This window comes from Apodemus sylvaticus, chromosome 2 (assembly GCF_947179515.1).
Source record: "Apodemus sylvaticus chromosome 2, mApoSyl1.1, whole genome shotgun sequence".
NCBI lineage: Eukaryota > Metazoa > Chordata > Mammalia > Rodentia > Muridae > Apodemus > Apodemus sylvaticus.
In genome coordinates, this window is record NC_067473.1 from 42,216,298 (window position 1) to 42,234,263 (window position 17,966).

General features: G+C 40.5%; 1 protein-coding gene across 2 annotated transcripts in view; it reads right to left on the reverse strand.

The window, feature by feature from the left end:
- The window catches only part of Cttnbp2 (cortactin binding protein 2), a 152,905-nt gene that overhangs the window by 44,833 nt on the left and 90,106 nt on the right, over positions 1-17,966 (reverse strand). For both annotated transcript variants that reach the window (XM_052173270.1, XM_052173271.1), the window contains 3 exons: positions 16,650-16,800; positions 13,592-13,843; positions 2,689-2,806 (listed from right to left, as the gene is read on the reverse strand). In XM_052173270.1, coding sequence (XP_052029230.1) covers positions 2,689-2,806; positions 13,592-13,843; positions 16,650-16,800 — 521 coding nt within the window. The remainder of the gene's footprint in view (positions 1-2,688; positions 2,807-13,591; positions 13,844-16,649; positions 16,801-17,966) is intronic.

Sequence of the window (17,966 nt, forward strand, 5' to 3'; positions counted from 1 at the left end):
TTACCATTATTTTATTTTCCAGTTGACAGTTGAGTATCTTACCCCAGCATCTAACATACATGTCCTCTGCTCCTGACAGACGACACTGGGCCCTCCACACTTCTGCTCTTCTCTCTTTAATATTCTGCCTCTGCAGGATCCTTGGCTTTATTAAGACATTTTAGTGGTGACCTATTTCAAAACTGTCTTCTGTCTTTACTGCCATTTCCCCACAGACTTCTCCTCATCTCAGTTCTGTAACTTAACTGTCTCTGACAGACTGCTGACTGTCAAACTCACATGAACAGTTCATCTTTTCCCTTAGAGTTCCTGCTGACTTGACACAGTTATCTCAAATGTACACATCCAAACAACTCCTGCCCTTTATTGGCCATGTCAGCTTTACCCCTGAATGGGGGGTGGCAACTCCCAGATCTCTTGGAATGACCCAGGATGTCCTTTTTTTCTACTCTACAGTTTGTCAGTTGTGGATTTCTGCTGACTTTTCATTGTGTATTTTTGTATACCCATCTCCTCATGGCCCCCTTTGCTGTAACCCTGGGCATTATCCACCATTTTCAGCTTTCAACTGGAAGATATATATTTTATCAGATATAACTAAGTCTGTAAATGATTTTGTACAATCTAGTCTCAAACAAAGCAGCTGGTGAAAGCTAAAATTCACATTATATGTGTTATCCTCTAGCTGTAATAAGTCCTTGTAATGAGTGAGTAGTTTCATTTCTGTTCTGTGAGAAATACCATGACAAAAAGCAATGCAGGGGAGGAAAGGGGTTTTCTGGTTTAAAATTCTATGTTACAGTCCTTCATTTCTGGGAAGTCAAGTCAGGGGCTCATATTCATATCTACAGTCAAGAGCAAAAAAAAAAGTATGGATCTACTCTTGCTTTCTTTTTAGACCTTCTGCCTAGGGAATAATGCTTCCCACAATGGCCTGGGCCATCTTATATCAATAAACCCTAAAGATATTCCCCCACACGCATGCACATGGGCTAACTTGATCTGGATAAATCCTCATGCAGATTTTCTTCCCAAATCTGCTAGCTATAATAGCATCCAAACTGGGAAGATACTCTTATTGAGCACAAGAGAGGCAATGAGTGTTTGGGGTATCAAATTACTCTTGGACTGGATCTAAATTCCACTCAACAGGAAGAAATATATGGGTGATGCTATAAATCTGACCAAGAACCCTTAGGAAACTCATAATCCCCGGGAGTTAACCTATTATTTTGCTAAATGGACTCAACATAAAACTGACCTTGAAATTTTTATCTCTAGACCCACAAATGAGGGTGTATCTCAAACCACACAAGGATAGCATCAGTAAATGCAAAACTCACTACTGATCAAAGAGAAGTGAAAAGAACCAGAAGCCATGGAGGACCAAGGCAAAGCAGTCTTTGGGAGATGGCAGGACTACTCACTCATGAATTTAGTCACTGTAGTTGCCTAGATCTACACAAGCCAACATTCTACCATCTATGCAGGAGGAGCATATGAGCACCTGCCCCTAGGTGAGGAGATTTTAGGTAGTTGATGGCTGCTTCAGGAGGAAAAGCCAATTTTCTGTAAGGATGAAGTTAGTCTTTGATAGGTCAAACATGGTCCAGTGAATGTCAAATGCCCGTGCATATATGGACAGCACAAACTGGGCTATTCAAGTTACTAAAATCAAAGTATATAGGGTTGGGAGAGGGGTTAGTGGGGCAGGGAGTATGGGATGCATATCTAACATAGCTCTCATGTTAACAAGAGATGGGATGGAGTATGAGATGCATATCTAATATAACATAACATAACATAACATAACATAACATAACATAACATAACATAACATAACATAACCTATCACCTCAGTGCTCTGGAAACTGAGATAGAAGGATCACTCTGAGCTTGAAGGCAGTCTAGTATATTAGTTTCAGGTATGGAAATGTTACAAAGAGAAGCTCTGTTTGAAAGGGAAAAGGAAGGAAGAAAATAAGAAATGGAATGAGGAATTGAGGAAGGGGGGGAAGGAGGGAGAAAGGGGAAGCAAGCGAGAGAAGAGATGGAGGAAGGGAAAGGGAGGATGGAGCCATCTCTGAGTGTATAATTAGAGGTTAAAACATTATTGTAGATGTTGAAGTCTTGTTTATCCTAAAGGTAATAATTACTGAAACACCTGGCCCAATGGCTAGATGGAAAGACAATTGATATGCTATGGCGTTTTGTATGATCTTGCATTCCATACTCATATGCCTACAGGGGAACCTTTCATAAGATGCACTCAGAAACGTGTCCTGAGAGAGGCAGAGGGGACCCATGAGATCATAAATTATCTGCAAAGCTGGTAGTAGCCAAGCGCTGGAGGCAACCCTCTTGCTAGGCTCTGCAGAGTGCATAGCTGCAATTTCTCACCTGGAATTCTAGAGCCTCCAAAGAATGGGGAGATGGGGTAACCATTTAGATTGTTCTCTGGGGTTAGTCAGTTAGATCTAAGAAAGAGCTGGCACTAGTCGTATGGCAAATCCTGCAGTCATTTTACTTGAGGAAAAAAAGGTAATGACAGTCTCAAAAGTGTTTTTACAGTAAGTAAGGTCCCAAAGAAGTTAAGAGGGTGAGTCCCCTAGAGCTGCACTGGCATCTTTCCCAGTGCTGCAGAGCCCCCGGGGTGTGGCCGAATGGACAGGCTGGAACATCACTCACTCAGATTCTCCAGCAAATGTTTGCAGTCATCAGTGGCAACATCGTGCACAGTCCGATTGCACTTGTCTCTCCTTTCCGGCTCTAGCCCTCCATGCCTACACAAGATTTCTAGGCAGTTCTGTAAAGACAAGAGCACTATTTATTATAACCATATCCAAATCAATCAACTTGAGTACAAAGCCCCTTGCCTTTCAAGAATTCATATCTGCACATTCCTATAGTACCTGCTCTTTGGAGGTGAAGGCAGAAGTAAGAGTTTGTGAGCTGTCAGGGATGGATATACATATACATATATGACTTGACATGGTCTCGCCTTAACCTATCAGTGTACAAATCATAACCGGTTTTGCAAGGTGGGGTGGGGTGGCGACTAAGGGAGGAAGAAGACAGCCAAAGAGAAAAGAACAAAAATAACAAACAATAAGCAAAACACAAATACAAGTGGAAGTGACCCAGGCAGCTCAGGGCATTGATTGTCAAGCCTGGTGACATGAGGCAGATCCTCAAGACTCACAGGATGGAAGACGAGAACTAACCCCCAAAAGCTGTCCCCTGACCCCCGTCATGGTACACACACACACACACACACACACACACCTTTAGATGTATCTGTATATTTGAGTTGCTGGCACTGAACTACCTGTGCCTGTGAAATCTTTCCTTCCTTCTCCCCTTTCTGTAGGGTGGAACTTGGGGCTTTGCATGTTCCAGCAATCACCTCTCCTCCCAGTCCTTGCCTTTTAAAGACTGTCAGGCAGCCTGAATCCGCCCTGCAGCACAGCCAATCAGGTATTCTGCAAAGCCTTCTCTAGTCTTGGTGTAGAACTTAACATTTTTTGTTGTATAAAAACTTTTCCTTTCTTATAGAGTATCCCCCACCATGAAAACACACCACTATTTATCATGGAATCATGTCTGCAACACGAGTCTAATTTGAAAGGAGCATTTTGCCTGCTTGATGCTTCTATTTGACCTTTAACCGCACTCTCACCTCCAGACCCATTTTCTACATTTTAACACTAGTGATTGTTCCAGCTTGTCTTTGAACTTTGCATAAACGGAAGCACACAGCAGGGACAGTTACATTAGCTTCTTTCACTCAGTATCACTTCTAACATTCATCCATGTATTATTATTCATAATTGAATTTTATTTAAAAAAAAAAGCAAAAACAGTATTACAGTGTGGGATTCCTGGACATAAACATGCCTCAAATTACTCATTCACTCTTGGTCAATGTACAATTGAGTTCTGCTATGAACTTTCCAGGGCATGTCCTGTGGTGCACAGATGCAGGTCTGTGCACTAGCACCAGAGTGCTGTGGAGCAGGGTTAGGGTTAGGGTTAGGGTTAGGGTTAGGGTTAGGGTTAGGGTTAGGGTTAAGGTTGGTGGGACACACTGAACGCACTTCCCACATTGGCTGCACCAATCACATTGGCAGGAGGATGTGTGAGCTCCATCTTGCCTCCAAAACTTGCTTTCAAAAACAACACCAATGCAGGGGGTTTCTAGGAACTAGAAAACAAAGCAAAAATGAAGTTGGAGCTATCAAATAAAATGAAATGTGACTAGAAGCCTTGCTGATCTGAAGCCAGAACTGATATAGAGGATGCTTTGGGGTGCTAATAGGATGCAAGACTATACCTACAAACTGAAGCGCTCTGTCAGGGAACCCCTAAATGAAGAAATTCTGCTTGCCTTTAAAGAAACATACTAGGACTTTTTTTTCTCTGCTGGCTTTTGCTCAGGTTGGAAGGGATATACCCTCAAAGACCAGCTTTCATGGAACAGACTTGAAAAATCTCTAAGGAGTTAACTTAAAGCAATGTCTATTTTATAAAATACTGTTATCAAGCTGATATTTCTAAAACTACTATAAAGCCAGTAACTGAAGATAACCAATAAAAAGCCTGGACAATATGAGTTGAGGCAGTACTGAAATAGTTATCAATAGAATACAATATGAAAACTAAACTTTGCAAATTCCAGGATAGCAATAGGTTTTTAAAATGCCATAAGTGTTCTACAATCTAATACTTGTGGCTAAAGATAGTAAAACTGAAGCAGGCTTAGATTCAAATCATGTTAATGCATATGATCATATTTATAAGGACAGAATGGTTTTTTTTTTAATAACATTCCCGATTCTAGGTCTTTATTTGGGTTTCAAATAATGTCACCCATAGGACTGTCATGTGACTTAAACAAAAGCAGCATAGAGTTCTTTGATGCTTGCAATGAAGTAAGCATCCAGCATTTATTCGTAGCTATAAATTACTATAATCAACATAGTCACTGCCAGTTAGAAAACATCCCCAATAATTAAGTTAGCTGGTAAGTTATCTGTGCACACAGCAAATACTAGGCTACAGATAATTTAGGTGATGTCATTAAAACTGATAGAGAGCTATAACACATATTTGCAAGTCTCTCAAACTAAGATTCTTTGATGCTTGACTTCAGAGTGGATTGTTTCTACTTGTTACTGGCAGTAGGGCAGTGGGACATCATATGTTAAGTGATGCCTTCTTCTTGAAGGAAGTATGGAAGATGTGCCCACGAGGATAATGGCATGTAGATGCTGCCACAGGCCTAATCCCACAGTGCTGTGCAGACCTCCTGGGGAACACAAAGCTAGATGAATACTTGGGCCCAGCAGGTCCTTCCCAAGAGCTAAGGCCACTACATAATATTTGAATGAATGCTAATGTCCAGGCACAGCTCCTGACACTGCAGGAATAGTCACGAATCATGTAATTGTAGGGATATGTTGTGAGAAATGTGTTATTAAGTCATTCATGCTACATGAACATCACAGATTACCCTTCCACATACTGACATGGCTGAATGTCACAAGGCAATATAATTCTATGGGACCATCATCATGTATGCTATGTACCAGTGAGTGAAATACTTATGTGGTGTAGGACTAACATCATCTTAGTTTAACACACATATGTAAGGTGTTACACTAGGCATTATGTTAAGGTTGTAAGTTCTGGGGATAACTAAGGTAGCAGTTCAATGTCTCATGGAGAAGCAAAATAGTGTGATAACGAGTTTGATATGGTTCTGGAAGATAGCTCAACAGTAAAACACTTACCTAGCAAGTATGAAGACCTAACTTTAGATCCCCAAGGCCCACTTAAAGATGGATAAGGTAGTAGGCATCCAAGCATGTCCACAGCAAGAAGGGAGGCAGAGATGGAACAATCACTAGAATCTCAATCTGGAGTAGGAAGTGACAAACTAGAGTGTCTCAAAGAAGGAAAAAGGTTAGAACCACCACTTAAGATGGCCCTTTGATAGCTACATCCATATATGGCATGCATGTACCTACACTCACACACATGAACACACACATACATACAGTGCACATCTACACAAAGATTTCTTTTATGTTACTCATGGGGAAATATGAAGAATAAAAGGCTGGTATATTAAATCACTGTAACAGATACGTAGCATAAACTCTTAAAAAGACAAAAGGTTGCTTGACGTTAGATTCAGGGATTCCCATTCTTGGTCAGTTGCTTGTGTTGGTGTGAGCTTTTGGTTAGGTGGCAAATAATGGCAGGGACACAAGGGAGGGCAAAGATGAGAACCTTATGTTCACTGGGAAACAAAGGAAAGAAACAGGCAGGGCCAAGTTCCCAATATTCCCTTTAAAATAATGACTGTATATGACCAGAAGACCCCTAACCAGGTCGTATCCTTGAAAGCCTTCCACTGCCTTTGGAAAACATTTATTTAAACCACAGAAATGACAGCTACAGATATGACAGCAGGAAGTTTTTACCTTATAGAAAAGTAGGAAGAAAGAAACATGAAAAAAAAAACAAAAAAAAACCTACCTTTCCCTCTTCCTGGTATCCCGCCATTATAATAGTTTCCAGAAGTGGGCCTGAACAGGCAGCATTGCTACCCAAGTGTCCAGATGGATGGCATTTAAATTGAAGTCCTATAGAAGTATATCAGCTCTATCTTCTAATAAAACCTCTATCTTAGGTTTTATTTTCACTCATATTCTAGTCGGTCAGAATGTAGCCTTCGCTACTGAACAATAAGCCCAGAGCAAAATGTAGGGATTCACTGTCACAGAGAAATAAACTGAACAGATTCTGAGGGATCATGATGCTTCCATGACAGATCTTTAAAGACAGCTCAGATGCAAGGTGCCAGTGCCAAGGACGTAAAGGACAAACCTGCAGCTTGAAGTGGACAAGATCAAATCAAAATCAAGGCAAAGAAACAGAATTTTCCAAATTTCACAAATGCACAGATAATGCCCTGCTAAGTGCTGAGAATGGCCTTTGGATGTGGGTAGGCAGATATAGGTTGTGTGCCAGAAGGAAAAATGCTATGATCAGCTCTGTTCTGAAAAATGAAGGATGCATGGGAAAGATATACTGACAAGGAAGAGAGTGAGAAACAGACCAGTTATAAAATAGTATCCATTCATCCATTGGGTCAAGAAACTACTTGGGAAACTATGAGTCTCTGCTAGGAGCAGTACGTACAAAGACGAAAGTGTTGCTTATCGAAGAGGAAGAAGGGGAGAGAGATGCATGCACACAATTACAGTAAAGTACAAACTATGTTCAGGAAGTATTAAGGGAGGCCTTGGCAACACCTTATCTTGAGAAAGAGACTTCAACCAACACAATTTCTAGCAAACGACATGTGAAGTCACGACATGTGAAGAAGCCATTTGAGACTATGGGAACAGTAGATCCAAAGTCAGAGTGGTCAGTCAGTCCTGTGGGTGATACACATCACACCCCAGGAAAGATGACAGTGTGCACTTGCCTGAGGTCAATGAGAGTTGAAAGACCCTACCCCAAGGGTGACAGAGCTGTATAAGGATATGAAACAGGTAAGTTACATCACCACCTAGCTCTCAAAGAGGTCCCACCCATGGATGCATAAAGAAAAATGGAGCCTGGGACAGAGCAGAGAATGAATCCAAAGAGCAGATGAGAAGTCACAAGTCTGGGATGCGTGCAGCGAATGAGGGAGCAAATAAGCAAAGCTGACTTACTAAATAGTAAAATCTAGAGCTGTAAAAAAAAATCTAGAGTTGTGTTGCTCATTTAAACTCATGTAGTAAGGAATCTGGACAGGTTAAAGGCAGAAGCCTGGTATTTCTTTCAGCTCAGGAATAATGAAGAGATGAGCAGACAGAGTTACAATTATATTGAACCTTTTGATGAATCAAAAGCAAGCATGGTCATCAACAGGGCTGTCGTGTACCTCTGTAAGCTGAGATGAGCTTGAAAAATTAAAAGCCTGCAATGGATAGTTCCACTGGGGCAAGAAGAATAAACAAGACCACACTGGACAAATAAGATGTTTGGTCCTTTAGGTACAGAGATAGCCTGAGACTCAGAATAACCTTCTTCCACAGTCTCAGAGAATACTCAGTATACATAAAGACAAGATTCTGGAATCCTGAGAGACTGTATTTGTGAGAGACCAAAGAAAATACAGAATGACAGGGGAAAAGTAGTTTAAAGCCAGACAGGTGACAGCTGCAAGAGGAAGTCACCATAGGCTCACGTTTGGCTGTGGGGTTGACCCTGGTTATGTTTATGTCTCCATTGTGTTTCTGCCGGTCAATCACTGCTGCCCCAAATATGCAAGCATTCATTCAACCTTCAACTAACATTCTGGAGTGTGTATTTAAGGAAATCCTTCCCTTTGTTTGCATGTAGTATAGCATTAATTTTTTTCACTAAAGCTTAAAGAAAATCATCACATCAGCATAAAGAGATTTCAGGGCTGGAGAGCTGGCTCCATGTTAAGAGCTCTTACCACTCTTGCAGAAGACCTGAGTTCAGATCCCTGCACCCGTGTTTGGCAGCCCAAAACAGCCAGAAACTCTAGTTCCAGGCAGATCTGAAGACTCTGGCCTCCATAAGCACCTTCTCACATATAGATACACTCATGTACACATCATTAAAATAATATATTTCTATTGATCTTAAATGGCATCTGGTTCTCTTGATTTGGTGCCTTTTAGATATCTTGTCTAGCTTTCCCCTCTTCAAGTCTGTTATACAATTCCATGAAGGAAAAACTTCAGTGATTTTTAGCTGTCTTTGCAGCCAAGACTTAAGTAGAAAGAATACAAATCTTGGGTACCATACAAACCTTTGTGCACCTCCGTTCTACCTCATCCATGCCATGTGAAAACAGAACTGGTAGCTACAAGGTAAGAGAAAATGTTTGATACTCCTAGGGCTAAAAGCTCAGCAAAGCCCCAGACAATCCTATCATAGTACAAGAATACATTAAAGATGGCAATAGAAGAGTCATAGTCTATCCGAAGGATTGACTGAAAATGACTTTAGAGATTCTGGAAAGGAAACTCTACAGGAAAGGTGCAGAAGGAAGACAAGAGGAAATAAGTTTGGGACTTGCAAAAGACGGCAGAAGACACAGTTGAAGCTAAAAAATCAGATGGTGCTTCTTAAAAACACAATCAGGAGGAGGGCTCACCAGAAAGGATGCTGTGAATTGCTAGTGTAGTCGGAGGGTAAAGGAATGTGGGGCAGTATTAGAAGCCCTGGGAAAGGGGGGTTGCATTGGATACTAATACTATTAAACATGGTCAGGGAACCACAGAAGAGGAGGAAGGACAGGAAGCCACAGACTTGGCGATAGATAAGTTAGAAGTCTAACCCACCCACGGCAAGACAGTCACACAACAGAAAATACCCCAGCATATGAGAGGCTAGGACTGGCAGATTCCTCTGAGTTGATGGCCAGTCTTGGCTACACAGGCAGTTCTAGACCACATGTCTGGCTACACAGGCAGGCCTATTGTAGAGACCTCTATATCTCAAACAAACCAACAAAGAAAACAAAAGATAGATAAATAGATTAAATAAATAAAGATTTGTCTGGGAACATAAGCTTTTATCAGTGACAAAGAAGTTCAACTCCAATCTTCTCAGTTCTTTGGCAGGACCTTGACTTCTCACAACAAAAGAGTTTCACTCAGAAGTTCTTTGGTCTGCTTCCAGGCAACACAGAAAGGCTTATCCCCGGTTCAGCCTTCTCTCTAGCAGCTGTTGCTAGACAGTAATGACTATCTGAGCAAACTTAACCACAGGAAAAACAACCAGGATCCCAAGGAAGCAAGCGCTGATGTGGGAACTGAATTCTCTATGAACCATCTTTAAGAAATTAATTCAACCATTTTCTAACACCTCATGTAGAATGCATAGGGAGGGGTCAGAACGAGTGACCTCTGTGTCTTCAGGCTCTAAAACCCCATAATCCTCCATTGAAATCTTAGCATTTTCATGATGACAAGCAGCTTCATGCTTGGTTTTGTTGATCTTCAGTCCTCTCGACCATTTTTTTTTCCTTTTAATCCTTCTCTATTTCTGAAGTCCTCCCTCTCCCCTATCCTTCCAGCTTGCTTTCTTGTTGATATGATAAAATGCCATGACAAAAAACAACTGGTGGAAGAAAGGGTTAATTTCAGCTAACAAGTTATAATCCATTATAAAGGGAAGTCAGGGAAGGAACTCCAGACAGGAACCTGGAAGCAGAAACTGAAGCAGAGGCCATAGAGGAAAGCTATTGACTGCCTAGCTCTTCATGGCTTGTGCAATGGGCTCTCTTTATAAAATCCAGGACCACTTGCCAAGGGGGGGGGAGGTAAGGGGTAGGTCCCTACCCACAGTGGGTGGTCCCTCCTACATCAAGTATTAATCAAAATAATGCCCTATACATATCCCACAGGCTCGCAGGCCAATCAGATGGAAGTAATTTCTCAATCAGGGTTCCCTCTTCTTAGGTGACTCTAATTCCTGTGAAGTTGATAAAACTCACCTATATTCTCAATATTTCCCCTTGGTCTTTGCTTTCATGCTGGGTTTACTCTAGAGATTCCCAGGCTCCACTGTCTATGTTTTAAAAGCTCATGACATTTTCAGCTTTAGCTTTGGCTTTGGCTTTTGCAGGAACAAGTCCTAAATGAGCATCCCCACATTGTTTCCAGTTGAATAGCCTCTACCCACACTTGCATACAGATAACAATAAAACTCTAGGATCTGCATTAGAGAGAGGATGCACCGGGTGTGTTTGTTTCTGAGTCTGAGTTCCTTGAGCAACACCTCCAGGTTTATACAGACTAGATATGTGGCCGACTGAGATAATTTTCAAAGGCCTATTGTGGTTAGACTGGAGTGATTTACTACACACTGAAAGTTTTGATTTATTGTTTCTGAAAAACGGCCTTAGCAAATTATTATAAATGGATAATTTGGGAAAGCTATCTTGGCCAGAATGGAAACATTGTTTTAGACAAGTGATGCAGATCTATTTTACAATGCTTCTGACTAGAAAGGAAGGATGTAGGGTGAAGGAAACTAATGAAATCAGGAAATCTGGGCTTCATTCCCAACCGCTATCTATTAAACCCTCTCGGGCTTAGATGTCCTAATCATAAAATAAAGAGGTCAAAATGGAAGATTAAATGCCCACTCCAGAGCTAAGAGAATTTACAATTTAAACAGCTTAGCAGACTGTATTGTCAGTCATTCCTTAAAATCTCACATCAAAACATTGATCTTATGCTTTTAAAAAATAAGAGGATACAGAAGAGTCCTATTCTGAGAGAAAGAGGTCATATTCCATTACTCAATAGTGAAGGAGCATTATGGCTGCCAGGGTCTGAGGGATCAATGGAAACACCATCGCTACCATCGCTGATGATCAAAACCCTGGGACTAAGAACACTTCATATTGAAGAGACTGGGTAGCAATAGCATCATGCTTCACTGAAGGCTAGCTCCCTGTGGAGGGTGGGGGGAGGAGAGGTCCCTTTCACTAGCAGAAGAGGTCAGGCAGGCAAACACCTTAGGTCAGAGACCTCTGATTTCCTTCTGGTTTTTTCCTAAGGCTGAGAGTATTCATAGCCCACTCCTATTCATATCTCACAGAGACTTTTATTTACTTACTTATTTAGTGGTTTTGGAGATGGTTGTGATGTGAACCACAGTCTACCTTGTTGCCAAGATTGCCAGTCTCTAAGCAACTGCATGTTCAAACTTGAATGATTTACGCTTGCCATTTTTCTCTCATAAAATATTTTACACTGTATGCCATTGTATTCCATTCAAATACCACCTACATATCAGTTCTTAGAATTTTCCTTCCCTTTGAGTTAAAGAGTAATAGGAAGGGAAGCATAAGCTAACAAGCCCTCAATAAATCGTGCTTTTCTTTTCTCTCTCGTTTTAAAAATCGAACTGTGAAGTACACAGTATCTGCAGTAGACCTAACAGTTCCAAACAGGTATTTCCATCTGGAAAGAATGAGTCTTGTGCTTAATTCAAGGATAATTCAAACCACCAGTTATCTCACTAATCAATGGTTTTTTTTTTTCTTTGCTCTTCCTGCAAAATAGTGTCTTTCCATTCAGTTCTACTCCTTTCCCATGTCTATTCTGTGTTCTATTTCTAGTCATTTATTTATTGCTTTGTATGTGTGTCTATGCATGTATATGGGGGGCATATGTGAACATACATATATGTGTGTGCATTGGGTGAAGCCCAGAAACTGATTTGGGGGTATCTTCTTCTGTTGTTTTCTACCCTATGTTTTGAGGCAGAATCACCTATTTAGCATGATGCTTGCTTCAGGTACACCAACTGACCAGCAAGCCCCATCCCGCACTCCCAGGATCTCCTGTGTCCACACCCTCAGTACTGGAGTTGCACGAGCATGCTACCATGCACAGCTCTTATGTGGGTGCTCTTGATCAAAGCTAAGTTCCTTGCACTTGTACAAAAAGGACTTTGCTCACTAACCCATCTTCAGCCTCAGCCTTGACCATTTCTGTCTAGAACCCTCCTTATTACCCTTGTTCCTACCACCTTCCACCACTTAGTCTGTCCCTCTATGCTCTCCAGGTGTTCCAAATCCCAAAGGGTCTAAATGCTATTCTTAAATAATTTATGCTGGAGAACCACTTGATCTTATTTTTCTAAAACCCCCCACTGGCTGCATAATCACTGGTAATTTTATGTCAAGCTCCTTATTAAATGTTACCGAAGAGCCCCACAAACCATCAATGAACCCCGCCCCCAGCATTATTTTATTCCTGTTTCCCTTAGCTCACTCGAGGCTGCTAGGCACCTCCTCTGTACTTCTGTGTCTCTATTCTTACTTTTCCTTTACCTGAGTTGTTCTCTCCAGTAGTCTACAAGGAACCAAAACGATTTCTACCTCGTTGAGAATGAACCATTCCCAATGTGAATCTCCCTTAAAGCCCTGTTCTTTAAAACACATAATCTCCGGTTTTCCACATCACAGATTGAGGTGTTGATCTGATGTCGGACCATCATCTTGTACTCGAGTTTGTCTCCTTATCTTCTGCTTGAGTGTTTACCACTGGCCTAAGAGCTAAGAACATATCTTCTCTGCAGACATTGACATGCTTAGCCATGTCTGAGCCATCAGGAGTGTCCTAATACTAATAGCTTATTGGTATTACTAGACAACTGTTCCTAATAAAAAGAGCCTAAGAAAGCAGGCTACAATCTGATCCTTCCTCTCTGCAACTAGTATGAATTAGTTATATTAACATTCACCTTTCCATCCTAACGCAGATGAAATAAAATATTTGAATTTACTCTTTTACACCTTATAAATAAAATATTTAAAAAATAAAATAAATACAAGATTTAGAAGAGGAAAGTTTTCTTATGTTCCTGATCATAAATATCTTCTGGAATTGAAATGAGTGTCAGTTTGTTCCAGCAGCTCGTGGCCTTTTGCAAAGGTATTACTCCATTTCTATTTACTCAGTCTAAACACACCAGATCAATGACAAATGACTATGCCACTCATCAATTTACAACTGGGCAATGCCACCAGACGCACCTTGAAACCTTTGGAGGCGGCAATGTGGGCAGCAGTCCAGCCTTCTTTGTCAGCGAGGTTGATTAGGTCTGCAGGAACCACAGGCCTAGGTGGGCCAGTAGGGCTCTCTCCTGCATTCAAGCTGAACAAGCCTGACTTGGACTCTTCTGTACTCAAAGAGCTTCCATGGGCTGGCACTCCATGGTACAGCAGGAGCTTGAGGCTGTCCACATTACCAGAGTCCACAGCTGCGTGAATTGGTGTCCAGCCATCCTGAAAATACATTGGCCAGGTGGGAAAGGCTGAGAATAACATTAATGATGACAACTGGGTTATTTTAAGTCCCACTCTAAATTCTCTTGGTCATGAGCCGCTGCAGCAGGGAATGGAAGCACTCTACTCCCGAATATTCCTGATGAACTTAAGTTCTCTGACTTTTATTGGTGACACTAATTCCTACCACTGTGATTCATGTTTGCTGATAAATAATCATTTTCACCTAACAGTTACCTTCTAGAGTGAGTAGGTCCTGCCTAGTCTCCTGAGTATTAATGCTTATCCAACCAGAATTTCAATTTACTATTTATAACTCTAGTGAACTTTATCCTAATGAGATTTTAAAATTTATGCAATAATATTGGTATTAGATAGTTAGTAATGTACTGAAAAACACTGCAGCAAAACAGTTTTACTAACTGGAATGATCTGAACATTTTAATGCCAATTATTCCAGAAGGAAAGATTCTAGGGAAAAAGGAAAAGGTAGCAACACAGAAAAAGCAAAGCCCAATAGGTCCACTGGATATCTATGGGCCTCGCCTCAGGAACTGAGTGTAGAGGGATTCCGATCAGTACTTACTTAGAAACTGGTTCAACTAAAATCACTGAGACCATTTTCTAGAATGAAAATGTCAGCATTGCTCTGCACTACCCCTTTGTCCACTTAGCTGGTTTCTTGAGTTATCATAAGCTCAGAACAATGGTCCTCAGTTCTGCAACCTCAGTATTCTTTGAGACTTAGTTAAAAGTGCAGACCCCCAAGTCTCTCTCCAGATAAAGTGAACCTGACCCTCTAATAGGGAAGACCCACCAGTCTATCAATCATGCTCATGCAGGGAAAGGATTGTACTTAAATTTGACAAGCATGGTTCTAGGGGGAAAAAAATCTCTGACAGTCTTTCATTTTAATATACAGGTGGGTTGGCCTACAACTCTTTTGTCTTTAAAGAGTTTTTATCAAATAATTGATTTGTGTTGGGGTTTTGGTTTTCTGCCCTTTTATTGCAATTTTAGGATCATTTTCATATAGGATTCCATATTTGTTATATTAAATATATTTCAGAGCTGTAAATCTTTTTTTGTTTAATATGTGTTTTGAGAAAGGGTCTCACTATACATCCCTTGATAGCCAAGAACTTGATATTGTTTTTTGCCTCCCAAGTGCTGCAATTATAGGCATACAACACCATTGTACTGTTTGTTTGTTTGTTTTTAAGTGATACTGTAAAGGCTAAGAAAATTAGCCAATAAGTAGGAACCATCTCAATGTGTATTAAGTATTATGGGCTTTTCCTAAGGTGACCCTTGAGGACTTTTTCTCTACCTCTGGATTTCATGCCAGTAAAATTGAGTTGGCCAAGACAGGACCACACAGGCAGTTAACTAGGGCAGGGTATGATCTGCCTTGCAGTCAGGTATAGCAGGCCCATTTTCTTCTGCAGGTGATGACCTTTACATAGGCCACAGAGAAGAAGTGTTGATCACCTTCCTAATTTGCAAATTCCAGACAGTCTTTCTAGGAAAGAACAAGACAAGACAAAACCCCTTCAGACATTCCACTTTCTTTTGCTACCTGACCATTAAAAGGTATAAGACATAATTATCCCCCTGAGGTCACTTAGCAATAATACAGTGTGTTTTTGTATTGTCTAAACAATCTGTTCAGCCCAACAAAGCTAGCTTCAGGGCACTGATTTGTGTTCTCAGCAGGTGTGGCTTAACCTTCCATATTGAACTACTCCCTCAGTTTGACGATGCAAAATTCATTTATCTTCTAGCTGTAAGATAAGATTTTGCAGTGAATATATCCAAACACCAAATATTTCTTGGATAGAATATATAAAATAAAGAATTGTGAAACTAGACTATTCTTTTCAGATTTTCTTTTTAAAAGGAGGCTCTGGGGAGATTGTCAGATCCTCTAGGGGAACCAGGCATGCAAGTGGTTTAGACAAGCCTACAAGCAAAACACCCATACAATGCGCAATGAGAACTTTAATTTAATTAAAAAAAAAACCTAAAATTTAATAAAAACTTGAAATTGAATAAAAATAATACTGGAGATTTGTCTTATTTTTAAGCTCTAACAATAATTTGCAATGGAAAATAAATACTCATACCTAGCCTTGTTACCTTTGCTAACATTGATAATTAATGATTGGTTCTTGTCAGAGAAATTATGTAATACCATCAAAGAATAGTATTTATTCAATGAATAAAAACTTACACATTCATTGTCTTCTCTACTTCTGAAATACTAAAAGGACCAACAATCCCCTTTTTAGGTTTAGCCTCAGAATTTGAATGACTCATGAGATGAACTGAACTACATTTTTAATTAGCAAGCCAGAGACTCAAACAGAAGTCACTTTCCAATTCAGGATCCTTAAAGCGAAAGCATAACTAATGTGTCAGTTTTCATGTGCTGTTGTCCTTCAGTGTTTGTGGAAAGCTAGTTTCAAAGCTATACGCCCCTTCTTCACACTGGCCTCTGAATTTCTAGAGAGGCACACATCCCTCACACAAGACATTGTAGTGTTTACAGAGCGCCTATACATATCCTTCCACACACTCAAGTCCTCTCCATCCTCCTTATAATGTTGTCTACAGTGAGAACACTATGTCGCCATTAGTTATACTGCCTTTTATAGGGAATAATGACAAAGAAAAGAGTTCACATGTCATATATCTGCATCAATAGTAAATATACACAACCTTGAGATTTTTGAACCTATACGCCTTGTTTTCAGACTCAATATAAATAACATGTCAGGGAGCACTCTCCCAAATGGGTACTTACTCTGGTTTTCATACTCCGGTCAGTGCCAGCTTCCAGCAGGAGTTTAATACATTCCTTATTTCCATTTTTACAGGCCAGGTACAGAGGTGTCTGTCCTCCAGCAGCAGAGTGATTAATGTTGGCATTGTATGCAGTTAGTAAGTCTATACATCTGTACATAGAATTACGATTAGTTACATATAAATAAGATATCTCCCTGACCAGATATTAAATCCAGATAACATGCATGAACAAGCCTGCATATTGACACATATCAATTATTTTATTTAGGTATTATGAACCGTATTGCATAGCTATCACTTTCATATGACTAAAAACTATACTTTAGTCTCAAAATTTATGAAAACATAAAATTGTTCCTTTATAAATGCTCAAACCTAGTTCAGGATCTTTCTTACCAACTCTTATAGGAGTCGTCCTTGGAACAAGTCTGACTTGTTAGATTAAATGTTATAATCGTACTTGGTATACACATTATTTCTAATTCAAAATGGTTTTTTGCCTTAACAAAAATAACATGAGGCTGCTGAATCATTCTCTGATTTTTCTTTTTATTCACTCAAGAAAATGATTATAAATAGCATAGACAGCTGGGCGCCGTGTGCCTCCTCTCTAAGAAGGAGCAGGGGGGCTGGGCAAAGGGCTGCCTTGGATGAAAGATGGAAAAGGCTGTTTCTTTGGGTGGTAGCTGGCTTCTGAGGACACAGCTACACAGACACACACTTCGAGAAGAAAAGGAGGTAATACCAAGACTATGACTTTGTGACTAGTTCAACACAGAGATAGATATTTCGCTTGCATATGCTTTTTTTTTCCCTAAAGTAACACACTGACGTATTTGTGTAGCATGTTCTTTAAATTTACTGATTGCTGAATTTCCACGGGGTTCCTCCTTCCAAAACTATCCATGCTTCTGTTCTGTGACAGTTACATCCTCCAAGCAAGGAGCTTACAGATGGCCTGGTAACATGGAGGTTACGGAGGCTGAAACGCAGGCCAGGAGGAGAGATCTGTTTGGTGGGACACAGAATACAACCAGAAGGTGACAGCAAAATGTAGCCCCTGTGCTTTCCAAAATTGAAACCAGGCTGCTGGGATGCATCACAGACACACAAAAGCGACAAATGTTACTAGACACTGAAGGCTGCCTTCGGAGTACTGTAGAACACGCTTATAATTAACAGTGCTGATGCGAATTCTAAAAAGCTTTATTTGAAGAATTGTATAGTTTGAGCTGGGGAAGTGGCTCAGCCATTGAAGGCTAAGACTTATATCCAAAAAGCCATGGATTCTGAAATTTGTTCAAGACCATTTCTC